At 49.5% G+C, this 19,867-nt stretch overlaps 1 protein-coding gene across 2 annotated transcripts in view; it reads left to right on the top strand.

Moving 5' to 3' along the window:
- Positions 1 to 19,867, top strand: part of SLC39A11 (solute carrier family 39 member 11) — a 335,571-nt gene that overhangs the window by 38,844 nt on the left and 276,860 nt on the right. For both annotated transcript variants that reach the window (XM_082679605.1, XM_082679604.1), the window contains exon 4: positions 7,577 to 7,735. In XM_082679605.1, the coding sequence (XP_082535731.1) occupies positions 7,577 to 7,735 (159 nt within the window). The remainder of the gene's footprint in view (positions 1 to 7,576; positions 7,736 to 19,867) is intronic.

The raw sequence follows: 19,867 nt of genomic DNA, 5'->3' as shown, positions 1-19,867 counted from the left end.
CCGCCCCCATCGCTCCCTTTCCTTAGCAAGGATAACAGAGCACTCATCTGGGCCACAAAGAGTGAACAGCTGCTCCGTTCAGGACCACTCAGATGGGTGGGACCAGCATGCAGAGCTGCTCGTAGCACAGCCCTGATCCTAGAAGAGGGGGAGAGGGTGAGGCGGGGAGGAGGGTGCGAGCCTGCTGGGTGAAGGCATGCTCGGGGGGAGGGAAGAGTCCAGCACAGCACGGCTTCAACACGTACTTCCTGCCAGGAATTGGATTGCTGCGGTATACGCGTTGCCCCATATAATTCTTAAGACAACCTTGTTAAATGGTTTGTTGCCCCCATGTTTAGTTTTCTCGAAACTGAGCTGCAGAGAGCTTAGGTTATTTGTCTAGGGCTCCCCAACTAGTAAGTGGCAGAGCCAGGATCCAAACTCGGACCTGATTCTAAATCCTGCACGTTCCCATCCATGATATACGTGGACTCAGGCGAAGGGTGTAGGGTGCTTGGAAGAAAGGGCATGAGAGATGGGTCTTGACGTTTTGGCATTTTCACAGGTGGGAGTGCCTGGGCCAAGGCAGGGGGGGCTGGAGGGTTCGGCACACAGCCGGGGATGGGGGCAGTGGTACAAGATAGGGTTCTTTTTTTTTTTTGCGTTATGCGGGCCTCTCACTGTTGTGGCCTCTCCCGTTGCGGAGCACAGGCTCCGGACACGCAGGCTCAGCGGCCATGGCTCACGGGCCCAGCCGCTCCGCGGCACGTGGGATCTTCCCGGACCGGGGCACGAACCCACGTCCCCTGCATCGGCAGGCGGACCCTCAACCACTGCGCCACCAGGGAAGCCCCCAAGATAGGGTTCTAACGGGTGGGTAGGCCAAGCTCAACTTTTAAAAATTACGTTAAAATTCACATAGCATTAACCATTTTACAGTATGAGATCCAGCGACAGTTAGTACATTCACAGTGTTGTGCGACCATCACTTCTACCCAGTTCCAAATATATATATATATATATATATATATATATATAGGCTACACCGCGTGGCATGTGGGATCTTAGTTCCCCGACCAGGTATCAGACCCATGCCCCTGCGGAGGGAGCGCGGAGTTTAACCCACGGGCCACCAGGGAAGCCCCACTTCCAAATATTTTCCTTCCCCCCACAGGAGACCTTGGATCCATTAGGAACTGCTCCCACCAGCCCCTGTCAATCACTAATCTGTTTTCTGTCTGTGGACATTTCATAGCAATAGAATCCTATGTGACCTTTTGTGTCTGGCTTTTTCCACTTAGCATGTTTCCAAGGTTCATCCGTGTTGTAGCATGTCTCAGTCCTTCACACCTTCATGGCTGAAAAATATTCCATCACATGGAATATTCTGTCTCTCCATTCATCTGTTGATGGACATCTGGGCTGTTTCCATCTTGTGGCAATTAGGAACAGGTCCAAGATCAATTCTTTTGATTAACTCAAGCCGTTCATTCATTCGCTTGCCCATCCGTAGAGATGGACATTGAAGGCGTGACAGTGGCTGAGATGCCATGGGAAGCACATGAAAAAGAAGAGAGCCGAGGTGGGGTTCAGCCTTGGGCCTGGAGAGAATTGAGGAGCACACACGGCTTCTCAAACACCAGCTGGCCTGAGACCGTCTCTGTCCAACCTTCAGATTTCTGAGTCCTGCGGTAGACCAACCAAAGCAGCCAGTGACCGAAGTTAGACATTCAGTCCATGTTTTGTTTATTTCCTCCTTAGCTCTTTTTTTTTTTTTTTTTTTTTTTTTGTGGTACGCAGGCCTCTCACTATTGTGGCCTCTCCCGTTGCAGAGCACAGGCTCTGGACGTGCAGGCTCAGCGGCCATGGCTCACGGGCCCAGCCACTCCGTGGCACGTGGGGTCTTCCTGGACTGGGGCACGAACCCGTGTCCCCTGCATCGGCAGGCGGACTCTCAACCACTGCGCCACCAGGGAAGCCCCAATTTTTTTTTTTTCTCAGCTCTTTTTTTCAGGAGCTGTTATTGAAATGCTCACTCCCTTCAGCATCTTTGATTACTGAGCAAAAAATTGGGCTGCTTTGGTCTTAGCGACATTTAGCTGGAGGATGGGCCCCAACACAAGCTTTCCCACGGCTCATTTGATTGATTGGGCGTTACATTTTCTTTTGGGGAATAAAGAAGCAAAAAGGACTTTGGGGTGCAGCGAGGCCCCTGTCACGTGCGCGGGAACCTGATTATGCGTTCCTTTTGTAGACAGAGGCAGGAAGGGGGAGGGACGATGGCCAGTTTCTCACGTTTACGTCTCATATCTTTAGGTCTGGTGCTGCTGCTGCCGAGTCCAAGCTCGTACTGCTCACGGCACGACAGGCCAGTACGTCGAGAGACGAGGTGCTGGGGCAAGGAACAGTGTCTTTATTCAGAAAGCCGTCAGACTGAGAAAATGGTGGACTCATGTCCCCAAGAACCATCTTACCCTAGTTAGAATTGAGGCTTCTTTTATACTAAAAGGGGTGGGGGTGTGATTGGTTGTGGCCAACTTCTTGGTGTCAGAATCCTTTGTTCTTGCAGCTGTCCACAGTAGGTCAGGTCATGATGTCCCTACAAGCCTCCCTTAAGACAGATGTTATTCTCTGTTCTGCAACTTTTTATCTCTATATGAATGGAAAAGTGTTAGAGTCCTGAGAATGGACTATCCTGTATATTTCAAGCTATGGGCAACATTCTTCACTTGTAGCAAATGCAATAGAATATATTTTTCTTTTTCTTTTTTTTAGATCCCGTATATATGTGTTAGCATATGGTATTTGTTTTTCCTTTTCTGACTTCACTCCGTATGACAAGACTCTAGGTCCATCCACCTCACTACGAAAAACTCAATTTCATTTGCTTTTATGGCTGAGTAATATTCCACTGTATATATGTGCCACATCTTTATCCATTCAGCAGGAATAAAGCGATAGACATAGAAAATGGACTTGAGGACATGGGGTGGGAGGGCGAAGCCGGGGCGAAATGAGAGTAGCATCGACATACATACACTACCAATGTAAAGTAGTTGGGTGGTGGGAAGCAGCCACGTAGCACAGGGAGATCGGCTCGGTGCTTTGTGACCACCTAGAGGGGTGGGATAGGGACGGTGGGAGGGAGACGCAAGAGGGAGGGGATATGGGGACATGTGTGTGCACATGGCTGATTCGCTTTGTTGTGCAACAGAAACTAACACAGTATTGTGAAGCAATTATACTCCAATGAAGATCTATTAAAAAAAAAAGCAATAGAATACAAAGGTTAAAGAAAAGGAAACAGATCCAATCTAGAGTCAGGTTTGTTCTTCCCTGTCACACTGCCAGCCCAGTTTGCCTTTATAAGCAGGGCTGCAGCTGCAGGAGGACTTTTGGTATCTACCGTCTGGAGTCATAAAGACTGGTTGGCAGTGACTTGTGTTTTGAGTTCATTCCGTGAAGTCTTGGGCCCAGTGATTACCACCTCCTCTTTGCTAGACTATCCCCTCCAGGCCCTGCTTCTTAGGGGTAATTGAAGGTTAATCAGATATACTACTTCCTGCTTCTGTATCAGCTAGTTAATATGTCACTACATCCAGATTTTTAAAAAATGCCCAACATGTAAAGGAGCTTCCTTAGTGTTGACAGTTTCAGGGAAGTCACCTATGTTGGGGGATTATTAAAAAAAAAAAAAAAAAAGGTTTATCATACAATCCAGCAGTCACACTCCTTGGTATTTACCCAGATGAACTGAAGAGTTATGTCCACACAAAAATCTGCACACGATATTTATAGCAGTTTTATTCATAATTGCCAAAACTTGGAGGCAGCCAAGATGTCCTATGGTAGGTGAATAGATAAATAAACCGTTGTCCGTCCAGACTATTATTCAGACCTAAAAAGAACTGTAAAGCCACAAAAAGACTTGGAAGGATCTTAAATGTATATGACTAAGTGAAAGAAGCCAGTCTGAAAAGGCTGCAATACTGTATAATTTCAACTATAAGGCATTTTGGAAAAGGCAAAACTATGGAGACAGTAAAAAGATTAGTGGTTGCCAGGGGTTGCAGGGGGGCAGAAAGAGATGAAAAGGTTGGAACACAGAGGATTTTTAGGGCAGTGAAACTACTAGTTGTGATACCAGAATAGTAGATACATGTCATTATGTATTCGTACAAACTCATAGAATGTACAGCACTAAGAGTGATCTCTAATGTAAACTGTGGGCTTTGGATGATAATGAGGTGTCAGTGTAAGTTCACTGATTGTAACAAACGTACCACTGGTGTAGGATGTCAACAGTGGAGAGGTTGTGCATATGTGGTACAGGGAGCATATGGGTATTCCCTGTATTTCCTGCTCAGTTTTGCTGTGAACCTAAAACTGCTCTAAAAAAAAAAAAAAAAGTAACGTATGCCTTTCTGTGCTGTGTTGCTGCGGTAACAAAGTGCCACAGGTGTAGCGGCTTAAACGACTCAGATGTATCATCTGACAGTACTGGAGGTTAGAAGTCCAAACTGGTTTTAACTGGGATAAAATCAGGCTGGCAACAGGGCTGTGTCCCTGCTGGAGGCTCTTGGGAAGACTCTGTTTCTTTGCCTTCTTCGGCTTCTAGAGCTCACCACCCTTCTTTGGTTCATGACCTTTCCTCCATCTTCAAGCCAGCGGCAAAGCATCTTCTAGCTTCTCCTTTCTGACTGCGACCTCTGCTTTTATCATCACATCTTCTCTCTGATGCTGACCCATCTCCCTTTCTCAGAAGATTCCTTGTGATGACACTGGCCCCACCCAGATCCAGGATCACCTCATCTCAAAATCCTTAGCCACAGCTGCAGAGTCCCTCTTGCCATGTAAGGTGACGTAGCCACAGGTTTTAGGGATTACGATGTGGTCCTCTTTGGGGAAAAAGTCATTATTTTGTCTGCCACATATGCCCTTTATTTAATTAATTTATTAATTTTAATAAATTGATTTTATTTATTTATTTTTGGCTGCGTTGGGTCTTCATTGCTGCGTGAGGGCTTTCTCTGGTTGCGGCGAGTGGGGGCTGCCCTTCGTTGCGGTGCGTGGGTTTCTAATTGCGGTGGCTTCTCTTGTGGTGGAGCACGGGCTCTAGAGCACAAGCTCAGTACTTGTGGCGCACGGGCTTAGTTGTTCCGCTGCATGTGGGATCTTCCCAGACCAGGGCCCGAACCCGTGTCCCCTGCATTGGCAGGCGATTCTCAGCCACTGTGCCAACAGGGAAGTCCCCACATATGCCCTTTATATAAACTTTTTCGGGGGCCCTATTGTCATTTCAGACAGGCAGCCCAACCTCTTTTCTCTCTCTCTCTCTTTTTCTTTTTTGGCCGTGCCATGTAGCTTGCGGGATCTTAGTTCCGTGACCAGGGATCGAACCTGCGCCCTCGGCAGTCAAAGCGTGGAGTCGTAACCACTGGACTGCCAGGGAAGTGCCCAGGCAACCCAATCTCATTTCAAGATCGATCCTTGGTCATGTTCCAGTTTATGTGGGAGACAGGGAGCCTGGTGAGGAAAAGAAATGAAAGAAATTCAGTTGGGTTCTGGATTTGACTGGAAGGATAAAGGATCACTGATTCTCAAGGAGGGGACCCACCTGAATCGTCTGGGATGCCTTTCCATTTCAAGCATCCCAGATTCTGGCAAACCCTCCCTTGAGCGGCACATCCCTTCTACCTCACCTTGCATCTTGTCCATGAGAATATTGTATATTGCTCACGTGCAGGGGACAGAAAAAGGATTGGTACCCAGTGATGCATAGGGATGGAAAGGAGCTTTGACAGAAGAGCTTGGGCTTGGTGTTGAGAAGGCGATGGGGATCCAAGGCTGGGGAAGTACCCCAAGTGACATTGACAAGGATGGGATATGGGGAGGGACTGGAAGATGAGGTGAGTGGCCTTACTGGTGATATGGTCTAAATGGGAGGCCCTGAAACATGCAGGGGTAGAGGTTGCTGGACATGCCTGTGCCTCTGTGCTGGTCATCCGTGGTGGGAGCTTACCGTGAATGGCAATTACAGACTGTTGTTGAATTCTAAAACAAGTGAGACAAAGTCCAGTAAAGGGATGGGTCAGCCCCTGGCATAGAGAAGGCTCCCACAGGCTTCCTTTGGTGGTCCCATGGAACTGAACTGATGAGCCGTTTTCATTGTTTCTGGGAGTCTCTGAGGCAGGTGCAATTTTCTACAGGTGGCGCTAGGACTTTTGCTGGGAGAGTCCAGTGCCAAACCGGTGACTGTGTGTAGACGATGCGTCAAAGAAGAGAAATCATTTCTTTTTGCACAGCTTTGTTTTTTAGCGTTGCATTCGCAATAACTGGTTGCATCACTCTGTTATTTCGGAGACGGATGATGCAGATTTATTTTAAAGGCAAGGCGTAGTTAATTTTAGAAACCCATTCAGCATTTTATACGTTAATGCTGACTGTCATACGGTTACAGTGGGTAGTGGGTGTGCTCTAGCCAAGATGTCATGGTGTCTGTAAGAGTAAACAACTGTGGATGAGTGTTGAATTCACTAAATGTCGGAGAACCTTTGATCAAATTGACCTCCCCGAGATTTGAGTCCAGCTTCAGTTCTCCCTTTTCCCTTTTGTTTTTCCCCCTCATTGAGGTGATGATGGTCCCACTTTGCTCAGTTCCCTGGATCTGCCACTTCCTGGCTCTGTGACCTTGAGCAAATGATCTTATTACTTTGAGATTCAATTTCTTTATCTACAAATAGCAATAGAAAACAACTTCTTCCTCCCAAAGCTGTTGGGATGGATAAAATATCAGATGTGAAGGTTTGGTCCCTGGAAATAGCAGGTGATCAGTAAATATAAGTTCCCTTTCCTTTTTAGAGATGAGAAAATTGATGAGACAGAGTTGACGTAGTCTCACTGGTTGTCTTCAGATATTTCAAGGGCTGTCACATATCACAGGGGACAGACACCTTCCTTTAGTGCTCTGGAGAGCAGATGTGGTGCGAAGAGGTAAAAACTGAAGGGAGACAGATTTCAGCTCTACTTAAGGAAGAACTTTGTAGGAATTAGAGCAGTCTCACGGCCAAGGCAGTGGAGCTCACTAAGTAGTGAGCAGTCTGGTCCTGTTAGTATTCAGTTAGCACAGAATTTCTCAACAGTGCTGCTCACCTTTGGGACCAGATAATTCTTTGCTGTCAGCGGCTATGATGTGCGTTGTGAGACATTTACCAGCTTCTCTGGCCTCTGCTCATTAGATGCTGCTAGTAACCTCCCCCTCACCTCCAGCCCTACTTGTGACAACCAAAAATATCTCCAGACATTGCCAGATGTCTCCGGCAATGGTTGAGAACCAGTGAATTAGAGGCTAGATAACAGCAAACTAGACTCCCTCTTCCCAAGGTCAACTCCATCCTACCCCAAGTTGAGTTCTTAACAACATTAGAATTCTCATGGTGGCTTTGTGCTTTGCGATAGTACCTACCACCAAGGATTAAAGGCCTAACCCAGGTGACACTGTGGGGTTCAGTTTGGGCCATAGAGAGCGAGAGAAGTCCCCACTTGGAAGGCCTTCAGGGGATGGTTTAATGGTTTGCTGCTTATCGTGGTTTTGCAGGTCATGCTGGCCGCTTCCTATTGGTCGCTCCTGGCCCCAGCGGTGGAGATGGCTACGTCCTCTGGTGGCTTTGGTGCCTTGGCCTTTTTCCCCGTGGCTGTCGGCTTCACCCTCGGAGCTGCGTTTGTCTACCTGGCTGACCTCCTCATGCCTCACCGGGTGAGTACCACTCTGCTTTGGCCTCTTGTGTCAGGTTGTGTCTAGCTCTGTGCCATAGAGTTACTCCTGTTCAAACCTGACATGCCAGCTCGTGTCTGTGTGAAGTAGCCAGCGATATCGAAATAGATATTTCACACCATTTAGGTCTTTTACCTGGAGGAACGGAATTGTGACTTAATGCCTAAAAGAAAATAAGCTCTTGGTAGTCTGACTCATCATCTCCTTAGTTACATTTTGATACATTCAGATTTTAAATATCAGATCTCATTATAAATATAGAGTACAGCTGACGTCGTGTGGTACAGCACTGTCTATATGAGTGGACCTAGACACTGGGGGAAGGGAGTGCCCGTGACGGTGGTCCTGACTCTTAGAGAGCTTATGATGTCACCAGGGAGATGACAGCACACCCATCTGCAACATAAGACCGTCGACAAAGCATCGTATCCACAAGGGCCTATTCATAGGAGGGCGAGGTGGGGAGACCAGGCAGTAGGGCCTTGGGCTGCGCTCACTTCTGCCATGAACCGGTTATGTGTCCTTTCTCCCCACTTTTCCTTCTTACGACTTGAGAATAACTCCCTTTAGGGGCTGCCGAGTGAAAACTGAAAAAATCGAAAAAGGCGCCAGAATTGGGGTGTGCCGGCGATTTAGCTTTTTTATTCTTTTTGCCCTAAATAGTGCTGGTGGGTTGGGTTTGGGGGATGAGCATGTACTTGCTTACAGAGAAGCACAAAATGAACGACAGCCTGAAGTCTGTCTGTGGTCACTGAGCAGAGAGAGCTGAGGCCAGGCCATGAGATCATGACCCAGCGCCATCGGCTAAAACCGGGTCGGCTGAAGGGTGGACGTCAGTAGGACCCAGTGCGGGCACAAGTCACCTTAGCAGATGCAGTGTCCCAGCAAGTCCCCGAGGTGGGCAGAAGGCCCCTGAGAGACCTGAGCTGGTGCTATCCTCTGTTCACCCAGGGTGGGGGGAGGCACGGGGGGGACCGTGTCGAGGAGCTGAGTTTCTCTGCTGGGTTGCTGTGGGCAGGGTCAGGTCGTGCTCACTGGAGTCGTCTGGGCATGTACCCCAGGAGGTAGGCTCACATCCTTTCCCCGGCCCACCTGCCTTCCTCTCCATTGGAACGTGGCCCAGACACTCGTGAGAAACTGATTACTCATGTTCCAGAATGGCCAGCCTCTGGCCCAAACAGCTGGATGTGATGGTTGGTTGGACAGCTGTGATGTTGTCTCAGAGGTGTGTCATTCTTGTTCATCGAGAGCGTGAACGACCGTGTCAGTTTCTGCCCCCTGGGCCCTTCGCTTCCTTGGTGTCAAGGAACATCTGCTTGCTAATAGCTTTGAGAGGTCCTCAGTATGGATTGCCATATTCTGTCCTCAAGTCCGCCCTGGTTATCTGTAAACTTGCTGCTGGGGTGTATTCTACTTGCCCTGGCAGGAAAATCTGGCAGCCAGGGGCCTTAACTCCTGAACAGCAGACAGGGGGCTGGCTCAGCTGCTGTGCACAGCCCCTGCTGGTCTCATTCTGCCCTTCCCACCTGGGCCCACCTGGGCTTCTAAGGCAGTGTCTTGCAGAGGGCTCTTTGCAATCGTGAAGGGTCACCGTTCCCTGATACTGGGGCCAGGGAGTGGGGCCAGGTGTATTTGACCAGCTGCCCGAAGGTAGCAGCTTTCTCTGGGCAGTGTAAATAGTCATTCGGCCAGTTTGTTCTGTGCAGCAGTCCTTTTTTTTTTTTTTTAACCTTTTGCTTCCTGTTGGTTCTACTATATGCTTTGAATATAGAGGAGATCCCAGGCGAAAGTCTTGGGTAGAATGCACAGAGAATTAGGCCTGGCTGGGGAGCGGTGGGTGAAGTCAATGGGTTTTGATCTTGAGTCCGTGTGGCTGGCTGAGCAGCCAAGGGGCACGCAGTCCTCTGTCGGGGAGAAAGCGGGGGCTGGAATTTGCTTTCAGAATGCTTGCTACGACTGCAGTTCAGGAACCAGGAGTTCTGTGGGTCAATTCAGACAGATCTTTTCAGTTTCCTGTTCACTCCACCTTATGACAGAGCCCCACCGCTCAGCACGTGGCCCAGGGAGAGGACGAAGTGGTGAGAGCAAAAGGCTTTGGCTGCACCGGTGCTGGAGGGGCTCGTCCTGCAGAGCAGGCCCCAGGGGAAAGGTGGACCTGCCTGCAGAAAACCCCGTGGCCTCCTTCCTGTCCTCTGGGAGGACCGTGCGTGGAGTTTGACGGGGTGAGAGGAAGTGAGTCAGTCTCTGCCTTATTTTACCTGCAGAAGTGAGCCAGTGCAGGAGTCCACTCAGCACAGACGTGTGGTTTGAGCGATTCTGACATTGACTCGTGACCGTCCAAGCACAGGTGCCACCGCCTGCCCACGTCGGAGATGTCCACCCTGGTTATACTTACACGTTCAGGGTGGCAAGACTCTGGGTGGGTGGGAAGGAAATGGTTAACAACCGGCCCTGTTCTCCAACTCCATTTCCGTCATTCAGCCTTTCCGATGTATTTGTGCCCCTTTTGGAGCCGGAGCGCCATATTGCTCATGAAAAGGGTTTTACTCATAACAGTCTGTCAGGTTGAGCCCACTGTAGCTGTGTTAACTTCGGATGCGTCAAATCGCTCCCTGAAAGGGTATTTATTTTCATGTATTTATCTGGGGATGGAGTAGAAAAGGCTCACGTGGTAACTGTTAATGGGAAATGAGCTGACAGGGTTTTACAGAGGCTTTGCCAAATGATATCTTAATGAGAGGGCGAGAGAGGCGGGGTAGGCGAGGAAGGTGCAGTCCGCCAAGGCTGGGAAGAGGCCTGACAGGAGGACGCTGATGGCGAATGCGGCTTGGGCCAGCCTGAGCCCAGCACTCCCCTTGGACGGTTCTAGGGAGAAGGGGAATGGATCTTGAACAGCTGTTTGGAGATACTGACATTTTTATGACCTTTGCAGTTTGCTTCTATATAAAGTTAAGGATGGCAGTGGGTGGGAAGACTTCACCTTTAGTTTAGAGCTGTGATTTTCTACTGGTGGGTAGAGGGGAGAGGAGGAAGAGGGTGGATGCGTGTCGCCATGGCCCTGTGTCTTTCTTTTTAGTCATATTAGTATTACATCAACACAGCACAAAAATCTCATTATAAAAATTAAACAAACTTTAGCGTGTGACACTCCTTTCTTGCTGTAGACTGTGTCCTCTCAAAATTCCAATGCAATGGTATTTGGAGGTGGGGCCTTTTGAAGGTGACCAGGTCATGAGGGTGGAGCCCTCACGAATGGGATTAGTGCCCTGATAAAGGAGCCTTCAGAACCCCCTTCCCATTCTGCCACATCGGGACACGTACACACTGTTTGTGAACCAGGACGTGGGCTTTCTCCAGACACTGAATCTGCTGGCACTTTGACCTTGGACTTCTCAGCCTTCAGAATTGCCAGAAATAAATTTCTGCTGTGTATAAGCCACCCAGTCGATGGTAATTTGTTAAAGCAGTCTGACCGGGGTAAGAGGCTCCCCTGTGTCCGTACTCTTCCCAAACCAGCCAACCATTGTCATCAGTTTAGTGGGTATCCTTCTAGATTTTTCTCTTTTCTCTTTCTTTTCTTTTTTCTTTAAGAAAATGAATTATGTTGTGTCCTATAAATATCGAAATATAAACACTGTCCCCTATGCTTGTGCTGTTCAAGTATGCTTTAAGTCAACTCTATAGCTCCGTGAATCCTGACTCATTTATTTAGACTTCCCTTCTCTTTGCTTATGTACGTGCATGCATACATTTCACACAGTTGGAACCGTCTGTGCGTTCTCTTATGTGTTATTTTTAAAATTCGAAACGATTTTTATCTACAGTCATTTTAGTACATATACCGCATCCTTCCATCTTAGTGTAGTTCACCGGACCATTTCCCTGTCACTGAGCAGTTAGATTGCTCTGTGCTTTTGCTTATGAATATATGTCTCTCTGGAAAATGTCATTTTGTTGTGTGTCTCCTGAAAAACAAGTGGTAACGTCTTGGCTGTGTTGTTGACACTTGCTTTTCCAGCTTTGCTTTGCATCTTGGCAACCTTCTCTCTGGGAGATGTGTGTTCCCCGCCCCCTCCCCTCCCTCTCTTGGGATTTGACATCCAAAGAGACTGCCCAAGGACTGCAGGGGGAGGGAAGGTAGTGGTGTCTGAGTCTGCCCGAGACCCTCGGGCGGGGCATCGCAGCGGATGGCCCCGCCCAAACGTGCTCAGGGGCAGCAGGCGCTAGGGGTGCGACCTTCTCCTCAGTGCCCTCCTTCTTGTATCTGTGTCCCAATCCTGTTCAGTTTCTCTTGGTTTTCGCTGTGATGGCAAAGAAGATGCCTCCGCTAAAAACTTAGACGAGAAGGATGTGCGCATGCCTTTAATATGCGCCTAACTGTTGCTGGTGTCGATTTCTGGCCACTGGAGTCGCTCTGAGGGGCCAGGTGTGACAACTGTTTGGAAGTACCAGGTGGTTACTTTCCGCCTCAGGGGTGATGCATGTCCTCCTCCTCCTCATAGATCCTCCCGCCTTTAGCATTGGGATTCTGATTCTGCTACGTTACGAACGAACACCTGGCAGAGGAGATTGGGGGTGGGGGTGGCAAGAATCGCTTACAGAAGGAGAAATCGCGGTGGCACGCACCTGTCGAGTCCACAGCATAATTCTGATATTATCGGATAAGCCCAGCCAGCTTCACAGTGAACACCGGCTCCCTGCCTCCGTTTTAACATCTCCTTTCTTTTGCTTTGCTGTGGTTTGAGATCTGCACTTCTATTTGATGCTCTAAGGTGCATCATGGGGTTGATGGACGGTTGACATTTCAGCTGGCCTGGAGAGTCTCCGTCCAGCTGAATCACCGGGTTCCTCCAGCGTGGGGACGTGACCGTGTCATCAGAGGAGGCTGGGCGCGGGGGTGGATTGGGCGGCCCCATCGTCTGGGAAACCAGGTGGAAGAGGGATGAGGTTTTGCAGACAGCCCTTTTGCTTAACTGTATACCCATCTGTCCTCATTTTCTAGGTCTGCCATCACAAACCACCACAGACTGGGTGGCTGAAACAACAGAACTGTATTTCCTCACAGTTCTGGAAGCTAGAAGTCCAAGGTCAAGGTGTTGTCAGGTGCCTCCTTCTAACCATGTCCTCACGTGGTCTTTCCTCTCTGTGGGCATCCCTGGTGTCACTCTGTGTGTCCAGATTCCCACTCCTGATAAGGGCAGCAGTCAGATTGGATTAGGGCCCAGCCTAAGGGCCTCCTTTTAACTTCATCACCTCTTTGGAGACCCCACCTGCAAATCCAGCCACATTCTGAGGTCCTGGGGGTTAGGGCTTCAGCATTTGAGTTTGCGGGGTTGCGGGGAGCAATTCAGCACATAACAGCATCCTCTCCGTTTCTTTTGATATTTATGGTACTAAGATTGAGAGATAGCTCACCCTGTGGATGTATGGAGGCCCTCAGTTCGGGCACCGGGTGTTCTGACCAAGAGCAGGCTGGGACTTGAACGGGCACACTGAGTGGGCAGAGCTCGCTAATGAAAACACGATGCTAATGAATACTTCAGTTTCTAATGGAGCAAAGCCGCGAGCTTGCTGGCATTGGAAGCCGTGGCTGGTGAGTCCTGGGCTGGGGAGCGTTGCCAAAACCTTGTCGTTCAGATGAGTCGCCAACAAAGGAGCGTTTTGAATCTTTTGTGAAAGCCAGTTTATTTTATCGTACTGGGGGGCTCTTGGCCCACTGATGCCGCAGGCCCTTCACAATGAGGTGTTTGTAGAGAGCTGGCGTTCAGGTCCCCCTGGACCCCAGGCACCCATTTCCAAGGTGCACGTGGAAGCCGTGGCCGAGGTTGCTTCTTTTGCCTTTCCATGCATCCTGCTGCCTCCTGTAGGAAGGTGCTCGGGTGTCGGTTTTGGTCCCGTTGGCATGCAGAGGGGCTCAGAAGGGGGTTGAGGCAGGCTCCTAGTGTGGCGTGCTTGCTGATTCTCAGAGAAAGCCGTGGGTTAACCGTCCTGTGGACGCCTTGCTCTGCGCATGTACCTGCTGGGAACGCGTATCACAAACTCCCTTCCTCTCCACTTGCTCCCTTTGATTTCTAAGGCGGGCGGGGGTGGGGGGCTGCTGTTCTACCCTTGTGTATGCCTGGGTGTGTTAGCTGTGTACCCAGTCCTGGCTAGTTGAGGCTACAGGAAAAATATCTGTGGCTTTGCAACGGATGGCACAGAGCATCTGAGAGGTCCCAGTCAGAGCTTGGAAACCGACCTCTGTGGGTGCTGTGTATTCCCCAGGTACCTTCACTAGGTCTGGCATGAAGACATGCACGTGTGCGCACACATGCACACACAGTGCACACGAAGCGGCCATTTCAGCACAGGCTGGCTTGCTGAAGGGACCTCCCCAAGCACTGAATGACCCTTGTTATTTTAATAGAGTGGTGAGGATTCTGGAACGCAGATAGGCATGGTTGGGACCTTCTAAGACTTGGACTTCCTTCTCCATGCTTAGAGCACCTTTTCGTAGTTTAGGCTGTAAAGTGCTGACTGAATACTTGTATTCTCTTGCCCTGTGTTGAGCCAGGCGGCAAGATTATAAGAAATATCTAGAGGCCACCATGGAAATTTATTGAACCAGTGGCTGGTTGGCAAAGATGACGGAGGCAAAGATGATTGATGAGGCTGGCTGGCTAAAGGAATTGGGTGTGCGTTTCATCATAATTCCTTCCTCCCGAGGGGGGGTGGGGCGCGGCTGTCGGCTCACAGGTGTACCCCCCTCTCTAGGTGGCTAGCGCATCAGTGCCCGATAGAGCAGGTCCTGGCCACGCCTGTCCTGTCCGTCTTCTCTCAGATTGTGGTGGTGCTGGTGATAGTGTAGACGGCTCACCTCAAGGCTGGGGAATCATAACCCCAGAGGAGTTAGAGTTCTGGTATCAAAGAAGAAAAGAAGGGGTGAAGTTTGGGGATGTAGATGTCGGATTGGCCAGTTCTTTGAGAGGAAGGAGTTGGATTAAAGCCCCTGCAAGGGCTTCCCTGGTGGCGCAGTGGTTGAGAGTCCACCTGCCGATGCAGGGGACACGGGTTCGTGCCCCGGTCCGGGAAGATCCCACATGCCGCGGAGCGGCTAGGCCCATAAGCCATGGCCGCTGAGCCAGCACGTCCGGAGCCTGTGCTCCGCAACGAGAGAGGCCACGACAGTGAGAGGCCCACATAACGCAAAAAAAAAAAAAAAAAAAAAAAGCCCCTGCAAAAGCTAAAACGTTGTTTAGCTTTAGCTCGATGTCCCCATAACGAGCCCCAGGGATAAATGACAGAAGGCATGTCAAGGACGGTAGGAAACGGAAACGCCCTCTGAAGATGCTCTGTGAGCTCCACGCCTGCGGTTCCTTTTGTCCTGTGCCCTAGGACCGGGAGGAGGGCAAGGGGTCTTCAGCCCCGTGTCTCAGAAGCACACATGTCTCCAGAATCCCAGCCAATCCCCTTCAGAGCCTCCCTTTTCCAGATGCACGGGTTAGCAATAGGAGGACTCACCTTGCCTCGACCTGAGCGAGACGGGGAGTTCTGAACGTAATGCAAAAGCCAGTAGACCATTACCAACACGCTGGCATGGTGCCCAGCTCAGAGCACTGTCCCTCCAGCGTTCGCACACTCTCTCCTAGTTACCCTGCAGGGCGCACTTTGTGCGTTCCTTCAGCAGAAAGCTTCCCTGGCAACCCCAGGTCTTGGTTCCACTTGGCACCTCCCCCATCTTGCCCTGTCTCTTCCCTGTGCCGTCATCACCGGTGGACCTGGTCACTTGTGTCCTGAAGGCAGGGACAGGTCTGCTCTGGTCTCCCCTGTGACCCCGACAATACCTGGGCATCGTAGGTCTCCAGGAGGTATCTGATGAATGAGTGAATGGAGATGTTGGGAAGATCAGGTGAGATCGTTGGTATGAAAACTCCTTAGAGCCTCAAAGTTGAAAGCGCTTTACAGCCATGAGTTATTTTCTGGAGGCAGAGCCACGCTCCTTGGCAAGTGGCCACCTTTGAGGCACTATAGACACGAGGCACAGAGAGTTGAATAGAAAAACTTAATCTGATTTGAATCTGTTATATTCTTGTTCACGCTTTATTTGCTTTGCTAATTACGTTTGCCTAAGACTCTGAAGACTTACACTGCTGTTTAGAGTCAACATTTTCCTAGCAATTCCACCAGGAAGTGTGTTAGAAGGAATGAGGGTGGGGATGGGGTGGGAAGGAGCTGGGAAGTTGCCTTCGGTGCTTTAGAAAAATACTGATGCCTGGGCCTCCCTCTGGAGGCTCTGAGTCATTGTGTCCCAGGTGGACCCTAGGTATCGACATGAAAACATCCCCCCAGAGGCTCTGATGTTCAGCCGAGGTTGGTGACCAGGAACTGAAGGCCACTTACAACTTGCTTTGATTCAAGTGATGGTTTTTGGATGGTTTACTGCAATTCAAGTACCTTTCTCTTTCCATTGGCAGCCAGTCTCACGATTTATTGCAAAGGACTCAGTAAAGAGGGAGAGAAGGGCTTCCTGCAGGTGATGAAGGTACAGTCTCAAGACGAAAGGGGGGAACTGACCTGGTTCTATGGGTTGCAAACTTCAGAGTGCACCAGAATCCCCTGCGGGGGTGGGGGGGGGGCTTCAAAAATGCAGGTGCCTGGGCCCACCCCAGACTCAATGACTTCTACGCTCTTGGGAGGCAGCCGAGGCATCTGCATTTTAAAGTAGGTCCCTAGGGGACTTTTGGCGCTCACCAAAGTGAGGGAATCACAGAACAGTCCAGGAAGGTGCGCTGGGGGAGTCTGGAAAGCGGTAGTGTGTGAGGGGCGCAGACAGAGACCTTGGGGTGTGGGGGACCCACAGTCCTCTGTGTCTCATGGTCTCCTTAAAAATGTATCTTTTTATGACACAAATGAACTTATTTATGAAACAAAGACAGACTCACAGACATAGAAAATGAACTTGTTACCAAAGGGGAAAGCGGGTGGGGGAGGGATAAATTAGGAGTTTGGGATTAGCAGATACAAACTACTCTATTTCAATTAGGTAAACAAGGACCTCCTGTATAGCACAGGGAACTAACTATATTCAGTATCTGGTAATAAACCATAATGGAAAAGAATGTGAAAAAACATACGTATGTGTATGTATAACTGAATGACTTTGCTGTGTACCCGAAACTAACACAATCGTGTAAACCAACTATACAAAGAATTAGTTTTTTAATTGACGTGAAATTCACATAACATAAAATTAACCATTTTATTTTTTATTTTTATTTATTTATTTTTGGTGGCACCTCACGACTTGTGGGATGTTCCCTGACCAGGGATTGAACCCTGGGCCACGGCAGGGAAAGCCCGGAATCCTAACCACTAGGCCACCAGGGAACTCCTAAAATTAACCATTTTTAGGTGAACAATTCAGTGCCATGTGGCACCTTACAGTTTTGTGTAACCAGCATTGTTGTCTAGTTCCGAAGCATTTCCATTCCCCCAAAAGGAAGCCCCCACCCCATTAGGCAGCCGCTCCCCCCGCTCCCTCCCTCTTCCCCAACCCCTGGCAACCACTAACCTGCTTTCTGTTTCCATGGATTTACCCACTTTGGCTATTTCATATAAATGCGGTCATACAGCGTGTGACCTTTTGTGTCTGGTTTCTCTGACTCAGCGTAATGTTTTCAAGGTTCATCCACGTTGTAACCTGGGTCAGAACTTCATTCCTTTTTACGTCCGAACACTGTCCCATTGTATGGATGTGCCGTCGTCTGCTTTTCCATTCCTCCGTTCATGGGCATTTGTGTTGTTTCCACCTTTTGGCTATTGTGAACAGTGCTGCTGTGAATGTGGGGCACAGGATTTGTTGGAACACCCTAATTCTCCATCCTTTGGGGGTATGTATCACGAGCTCCACTTCACCAGTGGTTAGATCAGGTCAGTCCAGGTGGGCAGCCTGGCTGGCGGCTCAGATGACCCACAGTTTGCTGGAGTAACAGATGCAAAGCTCTCTGAAGCTCAGCTCTGAATAAGGAGTGGCCAGGAGGACAGTTGGGCAGTTAACAGGGCCAGAGGGAGGGGAGGTCTGGAGGGAGCTGGTCGGGGGCAGGGCAGTTCTGTTTGGCTGTAGCTTCAGGCTAGCTTCCGTTTTAAGTGCCTTTTCTCAGCAAGGTTACAATGGAAACAGCCAGAGTAACCTTATTAGAAATACATTTCTGGGACTTCCCTGGTGGTGCATGGTTAAGAATTCACCTTCCAATGCAGGGGACGCGGGTTCAGTCCCTGGTCAGGGAACTAGATCCCACATGCGTGCCACAACTAAGAGTTCACATGCCACAACTAAGGAGCCTGCCTGGTGCAACCAAAATAAATTTAAAAAAAAAAACATTTCTGACCATTCACTCGCCATCCCAAATCCTTTGCGATCTCCCCAGTGGGTCCAAGCCTTTTTGTCTTTTTTCTTTTTTATTTAACACGGACTTTCTTCTGGGCTCTCCTCCAGGCGCCTCCTTACCTCCTTAGCTTCAGCTCAGGCCGGTTCTCCGCCACTTGAACCAGCCACCGGCTGCTGCAACGGGCTCTCAGGACACACGTGCCCTTCGTCATCCTGAGCCTTTCCTCGCGGTCTCCCTCTGCCGGGAACCACTTTGCTCCTTCAGCCGTCACCTGGCCAACTCCTCCTGGTTCCCCTTCAGGTTAGGACAAAGGCATCCCTTCCTCCAGAAGCTTTCCCGGAGCTCCGATCTGGGCGAGGTGCCCCTGCATCTCTGTAGCTCTCCCCGCCGAGCCCCTGCCTGGCAGCTGCTTCCCTGGTGGGCCGGCAGCTCCTTGGGGGCAGTGGCTTGGTCAGTCTTGTTTGCCCGGAATCCCCAGCACCTGCCGCGGAGCCTGGCATGGAGAAGGGGGCTCAGAACGTGATTTGTTCTGACGTGAGGAAGGAGTGAGTGTGTGTTCGATCCTGGGACTTCATTCCTCACTGCATCCTCCAACCTACATCAGTGCCTGCACCAGGCTAGATGCTGTGGCCCCTCTAACACCTCCCAACACAAAAAACACTTCCTAAATGTGGGATCGTTGAATGAAAAGGAGAATTGTATGTATTGCGTGTATTTACGTATGTGTGTATGTGCATATGGCATTTTTTAAAAACAAACAATTCTAAGTAAAGTAGAGGGGAGAAGGTTGGCTTTGTGACGAATCAGGTGGTCAGATGAGCTAAAACAGGGTCAAAAAACTTTTTCGGAAAAGGACCAGAAAGTATGTATTCTGGGCTTTGCAGACCTCTTATGGTTTCTGTTGCCTTTCTCGTTTCGTTTCCTTTTCCTTCCTTACAACCTTTTAAAAATGTGAAAAACATCTGTAGCTCATAGGCCGTACAAAAACAGGGCACTGGCTGCATTTGGGCCACGGGCTGTAGTTTGTAGACTCTTGATTCGCAAGGTCCTTTAAGGCCAGTTACTTTTTAAACTTGGCTTTAGTGGTGTCATGTTACATGCATTTATACCTGGCCCTTTTTTCTTGATGGTTAAAATTATGTGTGTTAATTGTAAAAAAAAAAAAAAGCCTGGAGAATAGAAAAGTTCGAAGACATAAGAAAAATCTACTTTTAATCCCACTGCATGGGAGCAACTATAATTCGTGTCTTGGAACATTCGCTTTCTGTATCTTTTCCTGTTGTTGTTTTTCTCTGTGTGGGAAATGTCATAAGAGTAACTCACAGTCGTGGAGCATACACCGCGGGCAGGCACATTACATGCATAGTCCTGTGGGGTCAGTGCTATTGTTAATTTTATTTTACAGATGAGGAAACTGAGGCTCACTTGTGTGATACGAATGATCTAGATGCATAAGGACCCGTCTCACTAAGTAGCAAAGCACAGGGGTGCCCAGGTGGTGATGGCAGATGTGTGTGTTGAGGAGGAGCCTCTGTCCCTGGGTCCCTGGGTGGCTGGAATGAGCAGAGCCCCTGCGTGTAGAAGAGTAGGGTAGTTTGTTATTGCAGCAAAACACAGCCCATCCTGACCGATACCCCGAACCACTGAGACATTTGGGTAGCATCAGTGTTAGTCGTGGAATGCTATCCCGGGGGCCTCTGTACCCTTGTTTTAGATGCCAGAGGCATTTTGGTGGGATACTTCCTGT

Source organism: Grampus griseus (assembly GCF_964374135.1).
Source record: "Grampus griseus genome assembly, chromosome: 20".
Lineage (NCBI taxonomy): Eukaryota > Metazoa > Chordata > Mammalia > Artiodactyla > Delphinidae > Grampus > Grampus griseus.
This window is presented reverse-complemented; position numbering and strand designations above follow the sequence as displayed.